The 21,953-nt window shown below is 39.5% G+C and overlaps 2 protein-coding genes across 3 annotated transcripts in view; one reads left to right on the forward strand and one right to left on the reverse strand.

Annotated features, from left to right (window-relative positions):
- Positions 1–8,724, forward strand: part of nell2a (neural EGFL like 2a) — a 119,286-nt gene extending 110,562 nt beyond the window's left edge. The window contains exons 19-20 of the mRNA XM_079858944.1: positions 7,475–7,699; positions 8,671–8,724. Coding sequence (XP_079715070.1) covers positions 7,475–7,699; positions 8,671–8,712 — 267 coding nt within the window. The 3' untranslated portion in view covers positions 8,713–8,724. The remainder of the gene's footprint in view (positions 1–7,474; positions 7,700–8,670) is intronic.
- A 9,536-nt stretch (positions 8,725–18,260) lies between these two features.
- Positions 18,261–21,953, reverse strand: part of tmem117 (transmembrane protein 117) — a 58,244-nt gene continuing 54,551 nt past the window's right edge. For both annotated transcript variants that reach the window (XM_079858952.1, XM_079858953.1), the window contains exon 8: positions 18,261–21,044. In XM_079858952.1, the coding sequence (XP_079715078.1) occupies positions 20,443–21,044 (602 nt within the window). In that variant the 3' untranslated portion in view covers positions 18,261–20,442. The remainder of the gene's footprint in view (positions 21,045–21,953) is intronic.

Genomic DNA, 21,953 nt, shown 5'->3' on the forward strand with positions numbered 1-21,953 from the left:
TAGATTTCATGATAGAGATAAGATACTGTATATTAGGTAAAACGACTCGAATGAAATGTTTGAATTAATAAAATAATTTAAATTATAATACAAAAATATACATTATTACTATATAATATTAATATCATCATCATCATATTATTATTAGTATTATTAGGAAATAATGCATATTACAATTTTGATTTCTACACCTGGGAAAAAAAATTCACAGAAATTATTAAAATCTTAAAAATGCCAAAATAATAATAATTATAATACGGTACCGATCAAAAGTTTGGGGTCAGTAAGATTTTTAAAAAAAGTAATTAATACTTTATTCGAGTATTTGTTAAATTGATGCAAAGTGACAAGACATTTATAATGTTACAAAAGATTCCATTTCAAATAAATGCTGATCTTTTTAACTTTCTATTCATCAAAGAATCCTGAACAATACAATGTATCAGTTTCCATGAAAACATGAAGTGTTTCCAACATTGATAATAATCATAAATGTTTCTTGAGCATCAAATCATGATATTAGAGTGATTTCTGAAGGATCATGTGACACTGAAGACTGTTTTCAGCAGGGTGAAGTATTGTTGGTCTCTCTGTTGGTGTTTTCAGCAGGGTGAAGTATTGTTGGTCTCTCTGTTGGTGTTTTCAGCAGGGTGAAGTATTGTTGGTTTCTCTGTTGGTGTTTTCAGCAGGGTGAAGTATTGTTGGTTTCTCTGTTGGTGTTTTCAGCAGGGTGAAGTATTGTTGGTTTCTCTGGGTGTTTTCAGCAGGGTGAAGTATTGTTGGTTTCTCTGTTGGTGTTTTCAGCAGGGTGTAGTATTGTTGGTTCCTCTGTTGGTGTTTTCAGCAGGGTGAAGTATTGTTGGTCTCTCTGGGTGTATTCAGCAGGGTGAAGTATTGTTGGTTTCTCTGGGTGTATTCAGCAGGGTGAAGTATTGTTGGTTTCTCTGTTGGTGTTTTCAGCAGGGTGAAGTATTGTTGGTTTCTCTGTTGGTGTTTTCAGCAGGGTGAAGTATTGTTGGTCTCTCTGGGTGTATTCAGCAGGGTGAAGTATTGTTGGTTTCTCTGGGTGTATTCAGCAGGGTGAAGTATTGTTGGTTTCTCTGTTGGTGTTTTCAGCAGGGTGAAGTATTGTTGGTTTCTCTGGGTGTTTTCAGCAGGGTGAAGTATTGTTGGTTTCTCTGTTGGTGTTTTCAGCAGGGTGAAGTATTGTTGGTTCCTCTGTTGGTGTTTTCAGCAGGGTGAAGTATTGTTGGTTTCTCTGTTGGTGTTTTCAGCAGGGTGAAGTATTGTTGGTTTCTCTGTTGGTGTTTTCAGCAGGGTGAAGTATTGTTGGCTTCTCTGTTGGTGTTTTCAGGAGGGTGAAGTATTGTTGGTGTCTCTGTTGGTGTTTTCAGCAGGGTGAAGTATTGTTGGTTTCTCTGTTGGTGTTTTCAGCAGGGTGAAGTATTGTTGGTGTCTCTGTTGGTGTTTTCAGCAGGGTGTAGTATTGTTGGTTTCTCTGTTGGTGTTTTCAGCAGGGTGAAGTATTGTTGGTTTCTCTGGGTGTATTCAGCAGGGTGAAGTATTGTTGGTTTCTCTGTTGGTGTTTTCAGCAGGGTGAAGTATTGTTGGTTTCTCTGGGTGTTTTCAGCAGGGTGAAGTATTGTTGGTTTCTCTGTTGGTGTTTTCAGCAGGGTGAAGTATTGTTGGTTCCTCTGTTGGTGTTTTCAGCAGGGTGAAGTATTGTTGGTTTCTCTGTTGGTGTTTTCAGCAGGGTGAAGTATTGTTGGTTTCTCTGTTGGTGTTTTCAGCAGGGTGAAGTATTGTTGGTTTCTCTGTTGGTGTTTTCAGCAGGGTGAAGTATTGTTGGCTTCTCTGTTGGTGTTTTCAGGAGGGTGAAGTATTGTTGGTGTCTCTGTTGGTGTTTTCAGCAGGGTGAAGTATTGTTGGTTTCTCTGTTGGTGTTTTCAGCAGGGTGAAGTATTGTTGGTGTCTCTGTTGGTGTTTTCAGCAGGGTGTAGTATTGTTGGTTTCTCTGTTGGTGTTTTCAGCAGGGTGAAGTATTGTTGGTTTCTCTGTTGGTGTTTTCAGCAGGGTGAAGTATTGTTGGTTTCTCTGGGTGTTTTCAGCAGGGTGAAGTATTGTTGGTTCCTCTGTTGGTGTTTTCAGCAGGGTGAAGTATTGTTGGTTTCTCTGGGTGTTTTCAGCAGGGTGAAGTATTGTTGGTTCCTCTGTTGGTGTTTTCAGCAGGGTGAAGTATTGTTGGTTTCTCTGTTGGTGTTTTCAGCAGGGTGAAGTATTGTTGGTGTCTCTGTTGGTGTTTTCAGCAGGGTGAAGTATTGTTGGTTTCTCTGGGTGTTTTCAGCAGGGTGTAGTATTGTCATATGTCTGACTTCAAAGAAATTGATGGCAAAATTTTGGAAGAAACCGTACGACACCTTAAAACATCAACCTGTGCTCTTGACACACTTCCCACATCATTTTTCAAAAGTGTGTTAAACAGTTTAGAAGCAGATCTTCTAGAAGTGGTAAATGCCTCACTTCTCTCTGGGAGTTTTCCAAACTCCCTAAAAACTGCAGTTGTCAAGCCCCTCCTGAAAAAGAGCAATCTGGATAAGACCATATTAAGCAACTATAGGCCGATCTCAAATCTTCCTTTCATAGGCAAGATCATTGAAAAAGTTGTCTTCAATCAGCTGAACAAATTCTTAAGCTCGAATGGATACTTTGACAATTTTCAATCTGGTTTCCGACCGCACCACAGCACAGAGACAGCGCTCATAAAGATAATAAACGATATTCGCTTAAATACTGATTCAGGCAAAATATCAGTGCTGGTACTACTCGACCTCAGTGCTGCATTTGACACTGTCGATCATAACATACTTCTTGACAGGCTGGAAAACTGGGTGGGGCTTTCTGGGATAGTCCTAAAATGGTTCAGGTCATACTTAGATGGGAGAGGTTATTATGTGAGTATAGGTGACCATAAGTCTGAGTGGACGTCCATGACATGCGGAGTCCCTCAAGGCTCAATTCTTGCGCCACTCCTGTTCAACCTGTACATGCTCCCAATGAGCCAAATAATGAGAAAGAACCAAATTGCTTACCACAGCTATGCAGACGACACACAGATCTACTTAGCCCTATCGCCTAACGATTACAGCCCCATTGACTCCCTGTGCCAATGCATTGATGAAGTCAAAAGTTGGATGTGTCAAAACTTTCTTCAGTTAAACATAGACAAAACTGAAGTCATTGCATTTGGAAACAAAGATGAAGTTCTCAAGGTGAATGCATACCTTCACTCTAGGTGTCAAACAACTAAAAATCAAGTCAGGAATCTTGGTGTGACACTAGAGTCAGACCTTAGTTTCAGTAGTCATGTCAAAGCAATAACTAAATCAGCATACTATCATCTGAAAAATATTGCAAGAATTAGATGCTTTGTTTCCAGACAAGACTTAGAGAAACTTGTGCATGCTTTCATCACCAGCAGGGTGGATTATTGTAATGGACTCCTCACTGGCCTTCCCAAAAAGACCATAAGACAGTTGCAGCTCATACAGAACGCTGCCGCCAGGATTCTGAGCAGAACTAGAAAATATGAACATATCACACCAGTCCTCAGGTCTTTACACTGGCTCCCAGTTAAATTTAGGATTGATTTTAAAGTATTATTACTGGTATATAAATCATTCAATGGCCTAGGACCTCAATACATTGCAGATATGCTCACTGAATATAAACCCAACAGATCACTCAGATCACTAGGATCATATCAGCTAGAAATACCAAGGGTTCACTCAAAGCATGGTGAATCTGCTTTTAGCTATTATGCCAGCCGCAGCTGGAACCAGCTTCCAGAGGAGATCAGACGTGCTCCTACAGTAGTCACATTCAAATCCAGACTCAAAACACATCTGTTTAGCTATGCATTTACTGAATGAGCACTGTGCCAATGTTCGTCCGACTGTTTGTACTGTACTGTATTTTATTTTTTTTATTTTTCTTAACTGTTTTAATTAGTCTTATTTCTTTTTATTATTTTAATTTCTTTTATGTAAAGCACTTTGAATTGCCATTGTGTATGAAATGTGCTATATAAATAAACTTGCCTTGCCTTGCCTTGCCTTGGTTCCTCTGTTGGTGTTTTCAGCTCGGTGAAGTATTGTTGGTTCCTCTGTTGGTGTTTTCAGCAGGGTGAAGTATTGTTGGTTTCTCTGTTGGTGTTTTCAGCAGGGTGAAGTATTGTTGGTGTCTCTGTTGGTGTTTTCAGCAGGGTGAAGTATTGTTGGTTTCTCTGTTGGTGTTTTCAGCAGGGTGAAGTATTGTTGGTTCCTCTGTTGGTGTTTTCAGCAGGGTGAAGTATTGTTGGTTTCTCTGTTGGTGTTTTCAGCAGGGTGAAGTATTGTTGGTTTCTCTGGGTGTTTTCAGCAGGGTGTAGTATTGTTGGTTCCTCTGTTGGTGTTTTCAGCTCGGTGAAGTATTGTTGGTTCCTCTGTTGGTGTTTTCAGCAGGGTGAAGTATTGTTGGTTTCTCTGTTGGTGTTTTCAGCAGGGTGAAGTATTGTTGGTGTCTCTGTTGGTGTTTTCAGCAGGGTGAAGTATTGTTGGTTTCTCTGTTGGTGTTTTCAGCAGGGTGAAGTATTGTTGGTTTCTCTGTTGGTGTTTTCAGCAGGGTGAAGTATTGTTGGTGTCTCTGTTGGTGTTTTCAGCAGGGTGAAGTATTGTTGGTTTCTCTGTTGGTGTTTTCAGCAGGGTGAAGTATTGTTGGTGTCTCTGTTGGTGTTTTCAGCAGGGTGAAGTATTGTTGGTTTCTCTGGGTGTATTCAGCAGGGTGAAGTATTGTTGGTTTCTCTGTTGGTGTTTTCAGCAGGGTGAAGTATTGTTGGTTTCTCTGAGTGTTTTCAGCAGGGTGAAGTATTGTTGGTTTCTCTGTTGGTGTTTTCAGCAGGGTGAAGTATTGTTGGTTCCTCTGTTGGTGTTTTCAGCAGGGTGAAGTAATGTTGGTTTCTCTGTTGGTGTTTTCAGCAGGGTGAAGTATTGTTGGTTTCTCTGTTGGTGTATTCAGCAGGGTGAAGTATTGTTGGTTCCTCTGTTGGTGTTTTCAGCAGGGTGAAGTATTGTTGGTTTCTCTGTTGGTGTTTTCAGCAGGGTGAAGTATTGTTGGTGTCTCTGTTGGTGTTTTCAGCAGGGTGAAGTATTGTTGGTTTCTCTGTTGGTGTTTTCAGCAGGGTGAAGTATTATTGGTTTCTCTGTTGGTGTTTTCAGCAGGGTGAAGTATTGTTGGTGTCTCTGTTGGTGTTTTCAGCAGGGTGAAGTATTGTTGGTTTCTCTGTTGGTGTTTTCAGCAGGGTGAAGTATTGTTGGTTCCTCTGTTGGTGTTTTCAGCAGGGTGAAGAATTGTTGGTTCCTCTGTTGGTGTTTTCAGCAGGGTGAAGTATTGTTGGTTCCTCTGTTGGTGTTTTCAGCAGGGTGAAGTATTGTTGGTTCCTCTGTTGGTGTTTTCAGCAGGGTGAAGTATTGTTGGTTTCTCTGTTGGTGTTTTCAGCAGGGTGAAGTATTGTTGGTTTCTCTGTTGGTGTTTTCAGCAGGGTGAAGTATTGTTGGTTTCTCTGTTGGTGTTTTCAGCAGGGTGAAGTATTGTTGGTTTCTCTGTTGGTGTTTTCAGCAGGGTGAAGTATTGTTGGTGTCTCTGTTGGTGTTTTCAGCAGGGTGAAGTATTGTTGGTTCCTCTGTTGGTGTTTTCAGCAGGGTGAAGAATTGTTGGTTCCTCTGTTGGTGTTTTCAGCAGGGTGAAGTATTGTTGGTTCCTCTGTTGGTGTTTTCAGCAGGGTGAAGAATTGTTGGTTCCTCTGTTGGTGTTTTCAGCAGGGTGAAGTATTGTTGGTGTCTCTGTTGGTGTTTTCAGCAGGGTGAAGTATTGTTGGTTTCTCTGTTGGTGTTTTCAGCAGGGTGAAGTATTGTTGGTTTCTCTGTTGGTGTTTTCAGCAGGGTGAAGTATTGTTGGCTTCTCTGTTGGTGTTTTCAGCAGGGTGAAGTATTGTTGGTTCCTCTGTTGGTGTATTCAGCAGGGTGAAGTATTGTTGGTTTCTCTGTTGGTGTTTTCAGCAGGGTGAAGTATTGTTGGTTCCTCTGTTGGTGTTTTCAGCAGGGTGAAGTATTGTTGGTTTCTCTGTTGGTGTTTTCAGCAGGGTGAAGTATTGTTGGCTTCTCTGTTGGTGTTTTCAGCAGGGTGAAGTATTGTTGGTTTCTCTGTTGGTGTTTTCAGCAGGGTGAAGTATTGTTGGTGTCTCTGTTGGTGTTTTCAGCAGGGTGAAGTATTGTTGGTTTCTCTGTTGGTGTTTTCAGCAGGGTGAAGTATTGTTGGTTCCTCTGTTGGTGTTTTCAGCAGGGTGAAGTATTGTTGGTTCCTCTGTTGGTGTTTTCAGCAGGGTGAAGTATTGTTGGTGTCTCTGTTGGTGTTTTCAGCAGGGTGAAGTATTGTTGGCTTCTCTGTTGGTGTTTTCAGCAGGGTGAAGTATTGTTGGTTTCTCTGTTGGTGTTTTCAGCAGGGTGAAGTATTGTTGGTTTCTCTGTTGGTGTTTTCAGCAGGGTGAAGTATTGTTGGTTTCTCTGTTGGTGTTTTCAGCAGGGTGAAGTATTGTTGGTGTCTCTGTTGGTGTTTTCAGCAGGGTGAAGTATTGTTGGTGTCTCTGTTGGTGTTTTCAGCAGGGTGAAGTATTGTTGGTTTCTCTGTTGGTGTTTTCAGCAGGGTGAAGTATTGTTGGTTTCTCTGGGTGTTTTCAGCAGGGTGAAGTATTGTTGGTTTCTCTGTTGGTGTTTTCAGCAGGGTGAAGTATTGTTGGTTTCTCTGTTGGTGTTTTCAGCAGGGTGAAGTATTGTTGGTGTCTCTGTTGGTGTTTTCAGCAGGGTGAAGTATTGTTGGTTTCTCTGGGTGTTTTCAGCAGGGTGAAGTATTGTTGGTTCCTCTGGGTGTTTTCAGCAGGGTGAAGTATTGTTGGTTTCTCTGGGTGTTTTCAGCAGGGTGAAGTATTGTTGGTTTCTCTGTTGGTGTTTTCAGCAGGGTGAAGTATTGTTGGTTTCTCTGTTGGTGTTTTCAGCAGGGTGAAGTATTGTTGGTGTCTCTGTTGGTGTTTTCAGCAGGGTGAAGTATTGTTGGTTTCTCTGTTGGTGTTTTCAGCAGGGTGAAGTATTGTTGGTTTCTCTGGGTGTTTTCAGCAGGGTGAAGTATTGTTGGTTTCTCTGTTGGTGTTTTCAGCAGGGTGAAGTATTGTTGGTTTCTCTGTTGGTGTTTTCAGCAGGGTGAAGTATTGTTGGTGTCTCTGTTGGTGTTTTCAGCAGGGTGAAGTATTGTTGGTTTCTCTGGGTGTTTTCAGCAGGGTGAAGTATTGTTGGTTCCTCTGGGTGTTTTCAGCAGGGTGAAGTATTGTTGGTTTCTCTGGGTGTTTTCAGCAGGGTGAAGTATTGTTGGTTTCTCTGGGTGTTTTCAGCAGGGTGAAGTGGACTGCTGGCCCCTGTCCTGCCCGCCGGCGGACTGTGAGTTCACGCTGGTTCCCGAGGGCGAGTGTTGCCCGCGCTGCGTCTCGGACCCGTGCCAGGCTCATGCCGTCCGCAACGACATCACCAAGACCTGCGATGACGAACACGGGATCACACGCTTCAGCGGCTCGTCCTGGGTCAAACACGGCACGGAGTGCACACTGTGCCAGTGCAAGGTACTTACAGCTAACAAAAAAACACACACTTTTGCAGAGACATGATCAAATATAAAAACAAGCAAAAAAACATGACATGCAAACAAATAAACAAAGAGACAGGGATATACAGTCAAACCAAAAATGATTCAGACACCAGATATAATTTTTGATATTGTTTTAATTGTGATCAGGACACTATAGTTCATTTATGTAAGTGAAGAGAGCAAAATAAAATAAACTGTGACATATTATACCCAAATAATTCTTCATATAGTGACTACCAGTGACATTTATACAAATTTACGACCAAAAATGATATGATCCAGACACTTTGACCTGATCATGTTTTGCTGAAGTGTTTTGTCTTTAATTGCTAATGCTCTTTTTACACACAGACTGAACAAAATGAAGCATTGCTTGGTCACTGGTTGAGCTAAACTGGTATTATCTAATTGTGTAGTTAAATTTAACAGCTGACAGATATTCAACATAATTCATGTGTGAGACAGTCTAACAGAAGGACGGACAAAACCAGTCAAATATCAACTGAGTTCTGCTCATATTTTATTACCATTTTCTAAACTATAGCGAATAAACTGTGATAATGTGAGGAATGTTGAAGCTGTCTGAATAAAGTTTGGTTTGATTGTACATACAAACAAAACAATTATAACTACACAAATAAGCAAACAGTGCATTAACTAACATTAACAAGACTTTAATGATGTATTAGTGAATGTTGAAATTAACATTAAAGATTAATAAATGCCGTATAAGTGCAGTTCATTATTACTTCATGCTAACTAATGTAGTTAACTAATGTTAACTAATGAACCTTATCGTAAAAGTGTTACCCATATACTTTTATATTATAGTTTTGTATTATTATTTAGAAAACAACAACACTCAATTAGATGATCAAATGCACAAACAGTCTGATTTATAGTTGTATTTCCAGTATATGATGTATTTCCCCGTCTCTCTTCCAGAACGGACACATCTGTTGCTCAGTGGATCCCATGTGTCTTTAGTGGCTCGACTCACAGCACCTGTACAGTCTCACACGACCCTCCCGAAGTTATGCCAAATATGAAAGGTGTATAATATCAGACCGGAGGAGGCCATTTCTGCACAATCAAGGACTATAAACCCACGACGAGAAACACGAGCACCGGCATGACCACACTGGATGTTTAAAGAATAAAACATTCTTTCATTTTTATCTCTTTGATGATCACAGGATTGTAGAAACTTTAGCTAGTAAGTAAATCTTATCGTATCTCTCTTTTGCCTGGATATGGAAGTTCGACGCTATTTTGTGTTTCTTTTTCGATTAGCTTTCTGTGTCTGTTTTCTGTCTAGATTTTAAATTATTATATGGCTTGTTCTTGTCTTACGGTGAATAAAATATCTCCATTTCCATTTATGGATGCGTTGACCTTTCATTTTCCCCAGCGGCGCGCTACGAATGTGTCGCTCAGCTAAAGCCGTCTTACGAGGTGATCAGCGAGTGTGCTAATTAAATAGTGACCTTCTCTGCTACCTGAGACATCATCATTATCTCCAATCTCTCAAGCAGCTTAAATATCCCAGCATTCACGCTTGACCGTCCCGTAAACTTCGCTCACCCTTCAACGGATTTCAGAATCCAAATGCTTCCTCTTCCTGTATGTTTTGAATATCGCATGAATATTCATCAGCGTCTCCAGTATCGGCATCAGAGCGAGCTCATGAATATTCAGCGGGTGACGAGGTCGTTTGGGAAACAGGACTGCGCTTTCCTTCAGGTCAGTGTGTGAAAGTGTTTCAGTGACACAGATATCAGTCAGCGCTCCGCTTTCCCAAACTCAAACTGCTAATGGCTAAAAACTCAAATCAATTATAAAATTATAATCACTTTTTTTTGCTTGTGTTTCATACATATTTAAAGAAAAGTTTCGTCGTTCCAAACCTGTCTGACTGAATAGTTAAGAATGATTTGTGTTAGCTTGTGTGTGTTATCGTCTAATTGCTTCTCATTCGCTTGACTATCAACCAACATAAAAGTGTATCAAGCCAAGGCACTCGGGAGTTTAAGTAAATGTATAAAAAGCCTTTATTTCATCATTACGTACAAACATTTGTTTTGCATATTTATATACTTTACTGTAAATAACTATTATATTGAATTGTATATATTGCACTACTGTTGCCTGAGCCTCAACCAAATGCATTTCAATGTACAAATTGTCTTTGACATTTGTATGTATGACAAATAAATTAACTTAAACTATTTAATTCATGATGAAATAAATGGTTTTTATATACATTTACTTAATCTCTCGAGTGCCTTGGCTTGATACGTTTTTATGAGTCGAATTAAATCCAAAGAGCTCCGGACACGGACTTTACAACCCGCGCAACGCTTTTCTGCACTCCTTGTTCTAATAAACAAACATATTTGCTATACAATATACATCGCTTTATGTGAGTATACTGTATGTATGCAGACAAAGCTGGATGTACTAAATATCCAACTTTATACATTCAGCTGTGTGATAATATAATTCACATTTTGCAGCAATATAAACAATCAATGTGCCATAAAGTATATATTGCTTTATGTGAGTTAGAGTTGCACGATTAATTGTTAAAAGATCACGTTCTCGTTACTAAATGACAGCGATTCGGCTTTAATCACAGCGAACATTGAGATCTGCCTTCGTGTATAGATACAGTATGAAACTACAATTTAAATGATCACAGAAGTGCTGGGATAAAAGTTTATAGTTTGGCGATAAAAATAGAGCAAATCACCAACATGGCTTTAGATAACGATTGTCTCAATTACATCAGTAGGTGGCAACAAGTGGCTGTTATAAAAATGTATTTGTCATTGAATCATTTATTCAAGAGATTCGTTCAAAAATGGTGATTCATCCAGTAATGAAACAAGTGAAGTATTTATGAGCGAGTCATTGAATCATTCAAACAGCTTTTAAATAATTCATACAAATTAATTGAACATTTTTAAATAGACTGCAGAAATTAACATTTTGTCAGAACCATTCAACTAAATTACATGTTGTTTTGTTTAGTTATCTATTCAGAATCATGGGGAAATTGTGATCTCTGTTTGAAAAAATTGTGATTCAGTTCATCCAGAATCATGCGGCTCTAATCTGAGTGTATGTATATATATATAAAGTGTGTGTGTATATATATATATATATATATATATACACACACACTTTTCCTACTTTGTATATAGAGCAGAGCTGTGTGATATTTCACATTTTGTGATGATATAAACAATCTAGTAAGAGTATTATAAGGTGCTATTCTGAACAATATCATTGTACTCTTACTTTTTCTGCCAGATGAATATATAAATATAACAATATGTCAGAAATAGAAAGAGTGGTGTGCTAGTGTTCAATAAAGCATAGACTGCAGGAAATGAACACTAAGTACTAAGAAATCGTATAAAGCCTCACGTTTTAAACACCCTGGGCCGCACAAAACATGATTAATCATTTAAATTACAAGATAAAGATCCACTTATTTGAGGATAGAGATGGTGCATGACGTTACCTGTTGTCCCGTCTGTTGATTGGACAATCATGTGTGTGATGGGTTATGAATGGTTACGACCTCACCCTGAAGCCAAAGACGCTGCACAAGGTCCATCTTGAGGAAGATTCAATTCCTTGACCACGACTAAACATGGCGAGGATATTCTTCTCTTATTGCAGCAATGAAAACATTTATGTTTTACAAAGTAAAGGAGATACTGAAGCTGGAGCATTTATTAGGCGCTTTTTTATGTGCATAAATTGAAGTCATATGTGTTTTATAAGCAGCACTGGGTTGCAGATCCTCGTCCCACGTGTATCTTCACCTGTGGCGGGTTAAAGTGCTCCTGAACACCATCTTCCAGGGGTCAGAGGTCATCAGAGGTCATCAGAGGGCAGATGTAGCTTCTGTCCTCCAGCGGGTCAACACCGAATGCTCTTCAAATCAGAGAAATGTAGTTTCATGTATATACAATTCAAAACACTATCATCCTGCAAAAAGTGATGTTCTTCCTCAGTATTTAATAATGTTTATGAAAACTGTGTGCAGTTGTATACAAACATTTCAGCTTTAATTTGAGTGTAAATATTATATCTGGAAATAAATAGCAGTTGAATATAATAGCTCTGTTGGTAACCTCTACTATTATAGTGTAACAAATGAGAGCGTTCCCTGTATAGTTTGCAGAATTATTTGGGAGAGATTTTTTTTTCCCATCATCATTCCGAATAATCGGCTATCGGTATCAGTGCATCTCTATTATTAAGTCTTGTTTACTTAAAAAATGATAAAAATTAAGTGACTTGTGGGGTCATAAAAATAATCTTGTTTTCCCTTTGAATTAAGATTAATTTTCTTGTTTTGAAGTATAAACAACTCCCTTATTTTTTTAAATATATTTGTCATAAAACAAGACTCATTTTGCATCTCAAGTAAATGTATCTTGATTTAAGAATGTACTGGAGAACAAGACAGAAATACTAAAGGAAGAACATCATTTTTTCTGCAGTGTAGATACATAATTAAAGATCTCTTACCCAACCATTTGACTGACATGAACATCGATACTAAGCAGGTTTGTACTTCTGTCCGTTCGATTTCCTGCCTAATGAAACTGAAGGTTTGGATTTGATTATTCAATTATGGTTTACCAATCTACCAAGAAAACAAGTCTACTAATTTAGTTTTACTGCATGACGTGGACAGATTTACGCATGGAGCTTCAGCCATGTGACATGCAATTCAATTCCTCCACAGAACACCAATCAATCACCTTGCTCTTTTCCACGGTGGATTACATTCATGCACTGCTTGTTTCTCAGTAAAAGCTCGGGTTTCTTGACCACAGTGTTTCTCTTTCGGGTCAGATCTGCTGATAGGGCCGTTTCTGTGGATTATGCGCTCAGGGTTCAGGACGGCGTCCAAAAAACACTCTCCCGCTGCGTTTGATCAAGAATTCATGCATGGAGTCGAGTTTGAGTCGAGGCCGCAACACAACACGAGCACTGACGAGATGCTGTGCTGCTCAGACGCGGTTTAAAAGAGCAGTTCAGACTAAAATGGAGATTTATTCAACATTAATTCAATTCTAAATTTATTCTGTGGAGCACAATTAACCCTCTGGTGCTCTTCGGTCATTTTTGAAATTTATGAAACTTGGGAAAGATTTTGGCACTTGCTATGTGAACACACACACATACACACAAAAATCATGGACATGATTGGAACAGGTTAAATGGTCCTGTAAAAAATAGTCACTTATTGTGCTCCTCGCGGTCAAACATGAGCGCATTGGAAATGACTGAGACGAGTTTCCTCTAGTGGAAGCGTTCGGTACTGCAGCCGAACACACTCTCACTGAAAGCTCATTTACTGAGATATCAAGCTCAGCTTTTGAACTTGTTTAGATTTATGGCTTTGTTTCAACATACAGGCAGTTTTCGAGTAAAAACGTGATTTTGAAAATATATATTTCATATATAAATTGAAAATAGTATTTTTGTGCATTTTTCTTAACAATACACGTAAAATTCTCTTACTTTTTTTAAGTTCACTTTTTTAAACTTTTTTTTAAAAGTGTCGTCTTTGAAAATAAATCAAATTTACGTCTGTTTTCTCTAAAGCATTCAAGATTTACGACAGTTTGAGTTGGAAATTTAATTTTCAGGTCTATGCTCAAAAAGTGAATAAATGGATTAGAAATACAGCGTAAATACAATTTAGTATAAAAAAATATTAAATAAAAACATTATCAAACAAAAATATAGTACATTCATTTCATTGAAAACATTTTTTTTTGATTGACACGCGAAGAGCTCTATATTATGGCTGTTCTTTCCCATGCAATGAAAGTCAAAGGGGATTTTGTATGGAGACACCACACTTTTTTCTAAATAATATTTGACATGTATGTATACTACTTTTTCACAGTATAAACAGGGTCCATGCACGAGGATGATCATATTTGGGGGTCTGTGTCCAACTAAAGGACTCGTGAATCGTTCTGAAATGACTGTAATTTCCACGGACGTCAGAACCACAGTGTCGGGTCTCGGGTCGCCTCCAGTGTTCGGGACAGCTTTGGCACAGGTGCCATATGTGCCCAGCGTGCTCCTCTCTGGACGTGGCGCTCGGCCAGCGTCGGGACTGAGGAATCCCAGCATGCACCGGCCTGATTCCAGCTGGCTTCTAAATGACCAATTTACTATCAGAGAGGAAAACCCACCGCGACAGATGCTACGACCCACGGGGAGCTGATATTACTGTTTCTGCTAGCTATTAACGCCCGCACAGTGATGATGTCAGTATGCGCTAGTGTTTTAGCACTTCAGAAGAATCCTATTGGCTGCAGATGTCACTCATCATTTGAGTGACAGCACTAAACCCCGCCCCCATTCAGTGTCCTCAAGGCCTATAAAGTCCATTTCAAACCTGAAAAAAAATACAGAATGACACATGAAGCCAGACATTCAACTTGTATGTAGTTACCAGTTAATGATAAACATTAATTTTTTAGCAAGTAAATGCTTTAGTGAGTCGAAGTTCTTATATTATGATGACAAAAAAACCTTGTTTAGGCGATGCTTGCAGAGACAGGCGTGTAAAACATGGTAAATGATCCACTCTTTTGATAATCGTACACCAGTAAATTATAGTATTACGCATTATTTATTACATACAACCTGTTTGTAGAGACAACAGCAAGTCTAGTTTTGTTAAACAACAGCAAAAAATGTCCATTTAATGTGCATTTACAAATGTTTCAGAGTGTATTCTCGCATGGTTTGCTGGATTAGACCATGGACCAGTTGCATAAACACAGCCATTATCTTAAAATTGTGTTTTAAGAACTAGCCTGGCCTGATTGTATTGTGTTTTCCAGAATATAAGTCGCGTTTTGTTCCTCATCTAAAACATGCCGCGACTTATATTTCAAAGTGTCTTACATAATTGAATTAGCATCAAGCACACAGAACATTTGGACTGAATGAGAGAGGAATGTGAGACCAAATGTTTTTGTATTGAACATTTCTTCAATGGTGTCCAATGTTGTTTTGCTTCCCAACATTCTTCAAAAACATTTCTGCAGAAAACAACATGTGGAACAACATGAGGAGTAAATGACAGAACTTTCATTTTTGGGTCGACTGTTCCTTTAAAGATATGACCTGTCTTAAAGTCCCCCTGTGGTGTAAATCCAGCTTTTAATGTTGTTTATGTGTCTATGTGGTGTTTTTAATATGCTTTAAGACAAAACCATGTGTAAATTCATAAGTCGACAGCATTGCTGAGTATTTTCTCCTAAAAACTGCAGTGAACCAAAGACAGTCTCAAAAACACGCTTTGAAATCGCTGGTGTTTCTGACGTCACAAACTACCTTGTAACCAATCAGATCAACGTGTGATCGTCAACGAGTGGATCTCTGAGCTGAGTGAGTGAGTGGAGGCGGGGCTCATTTGCATATTCATAGAACCGTGCATACTAAATGAGGGAAGGGTGTAGAGTTACATTCAATATATTTTAAGACGTGAATAATTTTTTTTTTTAAGGGAAAAAACGTTTAAATATATAATTTCGGTTATCAAAGATGAGTTTTAAGGGATACAATTATTGACTACAGGGGGACTTTGAAGGGAAAAGGCGACTAACCTTCAGTACTAGTCTTATGCAACAGTCCTCAGCTCTTTTTTTCACCAGATGGAGGATGATAAGTTACTCAGTCTTGAAACTTGTGAGAGAAACGTTCTTCAGTTTTTCTCGTAATAAACATTAAGTGTGTGATTTCTTATCAGCTCCCGAAGTCCGTGCTGAAGTTATCTTCAGTCTGCAGCTGCTGTTGAGAAAAAACCGTCGACGACTTTTATTTATTTATTTCTCTCCGCAAGTTTGTAATATCGCTGTTGGAGCGTTAACGGGCTTTAACCGTGTAGCCACTCATTAACTCGCTTCTCAAGGACGGTGTGATATTCTCCTGACTTTCCCTGCAGCACACTCGATAAAAATGGACAGTTTCTCTCTCTCTGGAACAGCTAATCGAACGGAAGGAGACTGGGAAATTAAGGCTCCTGGGTTTTCTCTGGAAAAACTTTTGACTGGCTTCGTACGGGGATTTGCCGTGTCGCTCCTGTCGCATGTCTAGCGATGAAATTCCTATTTATAAGCTTCCCTTCGTCCTGAAACACCACAACTGACAGGGTAACATTCCCAGTCGCGCCTCAGGAACCATCGTGATGGAAGTCTGACAGAGGAGGGTTTCCATCTCTGTCAGCACACGTCAGAGTTTGAGTTTTCCCGACTGTGATCTCGAAAGGCCTGACATGACAGGCGATCTGCTGGAAACAGCCTCACCGAGCACGACTCAATTTACGAGCTGAAGGTTTTCTGCCAGATCTCAAGTTCACGGTGCATATGAAGTCGACGTCTGGCTCTCGGAGAAGAATCAGACGAGCAACTACATTTACCACAGAATATACATCTCAATTTCAAATGATATCCTCACTAACCGTGTTTGCATGCACAGCATTGTCCGAAAAACATCTATATTCTGGTTTGAAAACAAAAAGCTCATGAAAAATATTATTTACTCTTCTTCATTGGTGTTCCAAACCAATGCTTTTCAGGGTTGCCAGGTCTGCATAACAAAACTAGCCCAATGACCACAAGTATCAAAACTCAAAATATGTCATTCCCATACCTAAAATATACAATTTAAAGTCACTGTTACAAAAAATGAGAAAACAACAACACTATATTGTAGGGGTGTCACAATATATTGCAATACAAAAATGCAGCAATATGTATCGTGGATTGTATAATTCACCCAAAATAAAAATTACTGTGCGAGAAAAGATTCAAGTTTTCAAAGTTTTAGTGTCAGTTCTACATTAAACTACTATATTAATGATGAATATAATGTATAATAATGCAATGGGGGAATATTAGTGTGTCCTGATAATGCCAAATGTCTGATGTTAGCAGTAAAAGTGTCCTACATTATTATAAATATATCTAGTCAGTGAAAGAGTGCAAGTATATTCGTCTAAAATAATCCTGTGTTTTCAGCTTCAGAATCATGAATATTGTTATTCTGGTGTCTCTATTGTCCTGTGCTTTGGGTTTCCAAGTCCAAGACTATTCATTTACACACACAATGTTATATAAAATGTATAATTTTAATCAACAGTTAATTTTTTGTTAGTCTTTTATCATATGTCTTGAGTATTGCAATAATATCGTATCTTGACATGAGGGGATTATTACACCCCTTATATATTGTAGTGATCACAAAACTTAACATATAGCACATTCATCATTGGTAGAATATAAAATATTTCAATACAAGCATTTCAGTCACATATTTATGCACGGCCTCTGTCAAATTAGTCCAATTTCATGGGAATTTTTAAAATAATTTTCATACGAGATTCGTAACATTGTGAGCAGAATTTGTATTTATTTGTATCATTTTTTTTTTGTATAAAAATGTATTTTTCTGTTCCTTTTATTGTGAAAAACATTTTAACGATTAATCCAATATTAATAAGGATTTTGCTGTGCATGTAAATGAGGTGATTAAATGAATCTTTATTTGTTGCATTAGCGCAATTTCCCACACTTCAAATGATTTTGTAACTGAAGAAAGCATTTAAGATGCACGTCTTTGTCGGCAAACACACAATATATATAACTGGTTTTTCTTCTTGAGAAACACATGTGAGCTTTTCCTAAAGGAGAGTTACTTGCACTATTCAGCTGTAGGTTATCAGGGGTTCATTTGTGTCATTTTCCCCTCTATCTTTTGCTTTGCTAATACAGTAATGCTAATATTGCACGTCTGTCTGTGCACTGCAAATAAATCAATAATTAATTTCTCTCCATAATCACAAATCTTGAAAGTTAGGGGCGTACTTACAGCCATGGATGGTGAGGAACAGATTTACCAGCGTGACACACTGAGGTTTTATCATCCACAACAACAGCGAAAGTCAAGCGAGGCCCGGATTCCCGAAGCAGGAGATTAGAATTGTGTTGTGTGGAGATTGAAAGCCGTACAAACGCAGCAAGAAATTTCAGGTTTACAGCTATTGTAAAGAAAAGATTGGGAATAATCATTTCAGAGCGCAACACTTTAAAAAAAGGCATTCGACAAACATAAAAAAGAAATAATCGGATCTGTTATTAAGTGAAATGTTTTCAAAGAAACTTGAAGCACTGAGAGTGGCCACATATGGAGCTGCATGCAGATTCTGAAAGCTTTAATAAATCACCTGTAGTGAAAGAATCCTTTATAACCCTTGTGTTTTGACCCGTAATGGTGCCTAATGGCTGTTTACCCAATGTTTCTATAAATGGGTACGATTGGCACTCTCTGCAGAACCGGATCGACACCGGATGCAGGCCGGCCCTCGGCGGTTGCTTAGCAACAAGGTCACAGTGGACAGCCAGCAGTCGCCACTTTTGAAGCGTCTCCATACGAGAAGAACCATTTCCACCGATAACATGCAACCTGTGAAATAACATGGTACCCGCGTGTCAAAAGAAGGTCGTTTATTGATAACAGGGTTTGATGTGGATATTTACCATCCAAACATTTTAGGAGAAGAAAAAAAACACACCGGACGAACATGGTCAAAACAAGATGTCAAAACAACACAAGTATAAAAGACAAAGCAATCGGTGTTTGAGATGGCATAACTTTGGCTGAATCAATCCGATCAGATTTTCCAACACATGCATGTGAAGATATATTTGGTGGCACAGCAGTTTGGTGTTTAAATAACTGATAAATAATTCAACAGATAACGATTAGACATGAAGCAACGTCCCACGCGCAGGTTTGTTCATGAAGGCACAGCTTTAGGTGTTGTTCATTAAGTGTTTTCATGACCATCATGCCATGCGTTCACTGTGAGGACAGCATTTTATCCATGTAGGCACAGGCGAATCACATAAAAACACGTACAAAAAAATCAAACATCCAGCACCATAGACCAACGCCCTCGAGGGACGCTTTGAGGAACGTTTGAAAGTTTGAGTTCAGAAAGTTGGTGCCATGTGCAAGATCGCTGAAAAGATCAATAAAAAAAATAGAAATCTCATGGAAGAGTTTCAAAACTAGCCCATTAGTAGGGCTGCCCCCGACCTTCACAGTCGACTAGCAGTCGTTCATTTAATCGCACGTTTAATATTCATTTAATTACTTAAATATATACTGAGGAGAGTACTGAACCATAATGAGCCTTAAATATATATATATAGACGTAATATATAGCATATTCCACGCTCAAGAGCACACATAAAGCTTGACGCAAAACACCGTAATGATTATGAATGTGTCGTAAAATAGCAATTTTAATTATTTATTAATAAAATAGTGTTTTCTGAGTCAGTTGAAGTTGATGATGCTGACTCGCCATCTCCGCAATATATATATATAGAGAAATGCACCTTTCATACGTATTACATAAGCAAAGAGTATTTGTTTTTGATTTGAATTGGTTCGTTTTACAGCTGCACGATTAATCATTTAAAAAAAAAATTCAAAAAGATTCAAAAACGCACACAATCTCATTCCTAAATTACAACGATTCGCTAGTGTCTATTAAACCTTTCACAAAGTCACACTGGAAAATTGTAATCTGATGTCTATCTAGATATGAAACAGTCTTTTCAATCACGCAGTCTCATTATTTCCACGTAACAAATATTCAGATGATCACAGAAGTACTGGAATAAAAGTTTATAGTTCGGATATAAACACGATCAAAATAGAGCAAATCACCTATCGAAAGTAACTTGGCGATTCAAATAAAGATAGTATCGATTACATCGTTACACCAGTAGGTGGCGACAAGTGACCGTTAAAAAATGTATTTGTTATTGAATCATTCATTCAAGAGATTCGTTCAAAAACACAGATTCATCCAGTAATGAAACAAGTGAAGTATTTATAAGAGAGTCGTTCATTCAAATAATTTTGTCATTTTAAAATAGACTAGTTTTTGTTCAGAACGTCTAGTAAATTACATGTTAGTTTTCTCTTTAGTTGTCTGTTCAGAATCGTAGGAGAATCTTGATCTCTATTTGAAAGAAAAACGAAAAAAAAAAACCACGTAATTCTCAACTTATCCCGAATCGTGCAGGTCGATGGATGATATGAGGACGTTTGGATTTCCTGCCTGGCATACTGTAATTTCCACAAGGACCCGCCGTTAATGATCGATCGCTCATTAGGTTTTTTTCTCCGACTAATAAAATGACATAAGGGCTGTTTACACGACACACTTTTCAACTAAAAACGTAAAACTTTTTAAGCGTTTTGGCCGTTCGTTTACACGACAACAGAAGCCTGAAAACAACAAAAAGCGTGAATCTCTGAAGACGATGGCGTCATGCTCATGCGTATTACGTGTTCAGTCTATAGTGTTTCATCGCCATCTACTGGCCTGGCAGCAGAACGCAGCGTTTTTAGTCTTTTTCCCATATCCGTGTGAATGGGGATCGCTTTGACAATGGCGTCGTCTGCACGCGGATAACTCTCTGTTTTAAGCACATCGTTGTCGTGTAAACGTACCCTAAGCCTCTTCTCGTCGACTAGCGTTTCGTTGGCTATTAGGGTGCAGCCCTACCAATCAGCAACATACTTTGGAAGACACCACACAACATCAGCAAGTATTCCTAGAGTCGATCTGACCTTTGGCGGAGGTCACGGGGTCAGTTTTTTGACATCACCGGTGTCCTCGTGGGCTACACTGGGCTGCGTCTCCTGGGTCTCGCTTGAACACGGTGACATGGAGTTGTCCGAGGACCCGAAGTGATGAGTGTCCACCAAGAGCAACATGGGCGTCCCGCTCCTCTTAAACGCCTCGGCTTCCTCCGCCGTGGCTCCCAGATCGGAGCGCTTGATGCGCTCGTAGCTCTTGTCCTGGTTCTCTGGGAACGTCTCGCCACCTTGGAAGCGTCCGAACAGCCAGATGAAGAACCCACAGAGCACGAAAGCCGCCAGACTCGGGATAAACGCCAGGCACTTCACGTCTAGGCTGGATCCCACGTATCGGCTGTGAAGGAACATGTCCGCCTGGATGTACGTGCGGTTGGTGCGCGGGTCTATGTTAGCCGACCGCCATTCCCAGGTTAGCGTGCTCCGGTTGAAGTCCGACAGCGTCTCCGGGTCCTCCACGGTGTAGATCTTCTCTCCTGGACCCACGTATTGACCGTACTCATAGGGTTTATAGAAGATCTGGTTCTTCCACATGTTGAGGTCCAGGATGAGGACCAGGAAGATGATTCCGTAATTAAACCATTTACCTGGGATAAGAAAAGAGAGAATGTGGAACATCAGCGTGTTGGGAATTCATCCCAGTGTATTTGTGAGTCAGACGCATAGACTGTAAAAGAATATGGTCGCAGTGTGTGTGACGTCACACGTAGTGTTTCTGAAGAGTGTTTTTAAACCCCAAAGTGGGCGGAGCCGGCCGTCGCCATCTTGGCGGCGTCACTCCCGGATAAACGAACATGTGCAGCGAGGCGGATTAGCTGAGGTGACGTGACGCTAACAGACAGCAGACAAACGGCTAGCAGTGACATCAGCGGAAATCCACCTGTCACTCAAGTGGCCACGCCCTTAATTATGCAAAACTTTAAGGCTTAATATAATTTAAACGGATGAGTTATAAAAAATAAAAAAAACTCAGTTTTCATGAAGGACAAAATTAGCTATACAGACCAAAACCACTTTTTGCACCAGGCTGTAAACCTGAGTGTGTGTGTAAGTGTGAGAGTGTGAGTGTGTGTGCGTTTGTGTTTGTGAGTGTGTGTGTGTAAGTGTGTGTGTGTGTAAGTGTGAGAGTGTGTATGTGTGAGTGTGAGTGAGTGTGTGTGTGTGTGTGTGTGTGTAAGTGTGAGAGAGTGTGTGTGTGTGTGTGAGTGAGTGTGTGTGTGTGTGTGTAAGTGTGTGTGTGTGTGTGTGTGTGTGTGTGTGTTTGTGTGTGTTTGAGTGTAAGTGTGAGTGTGTGTGTGTGAGAAAGAGTGTGTGAGAGAGAGACCGTAAGGTTGCCGCTTGCTCAGACGGCCGCTTGAGAAAGTGAAATAACTGCGTTTGATGGATGCTAACGGCTGCCGTTGTTACAGTCGAATGCTAAATCTCAGCATAACACAATAAGGTTAAAGAGTTTTCCGAGCGGTTGAGCAGGACTGCCGTCTCCCATCGCCTCGAGG

The sequence above is a fragment of the Squalius cephalus genome, assembly GCF_949319135.1.
Source record: "Squalius cephalus genome assembly, chromosome: 23".
In the NCBI taxonomy this organism is placed as follows: domain Eukaryota; kingdom Metazoa; phylum Chordata; class Actinopteri; order Cypriniformes; family Leuciscidae; genus Squalius; species Squalius cephalus.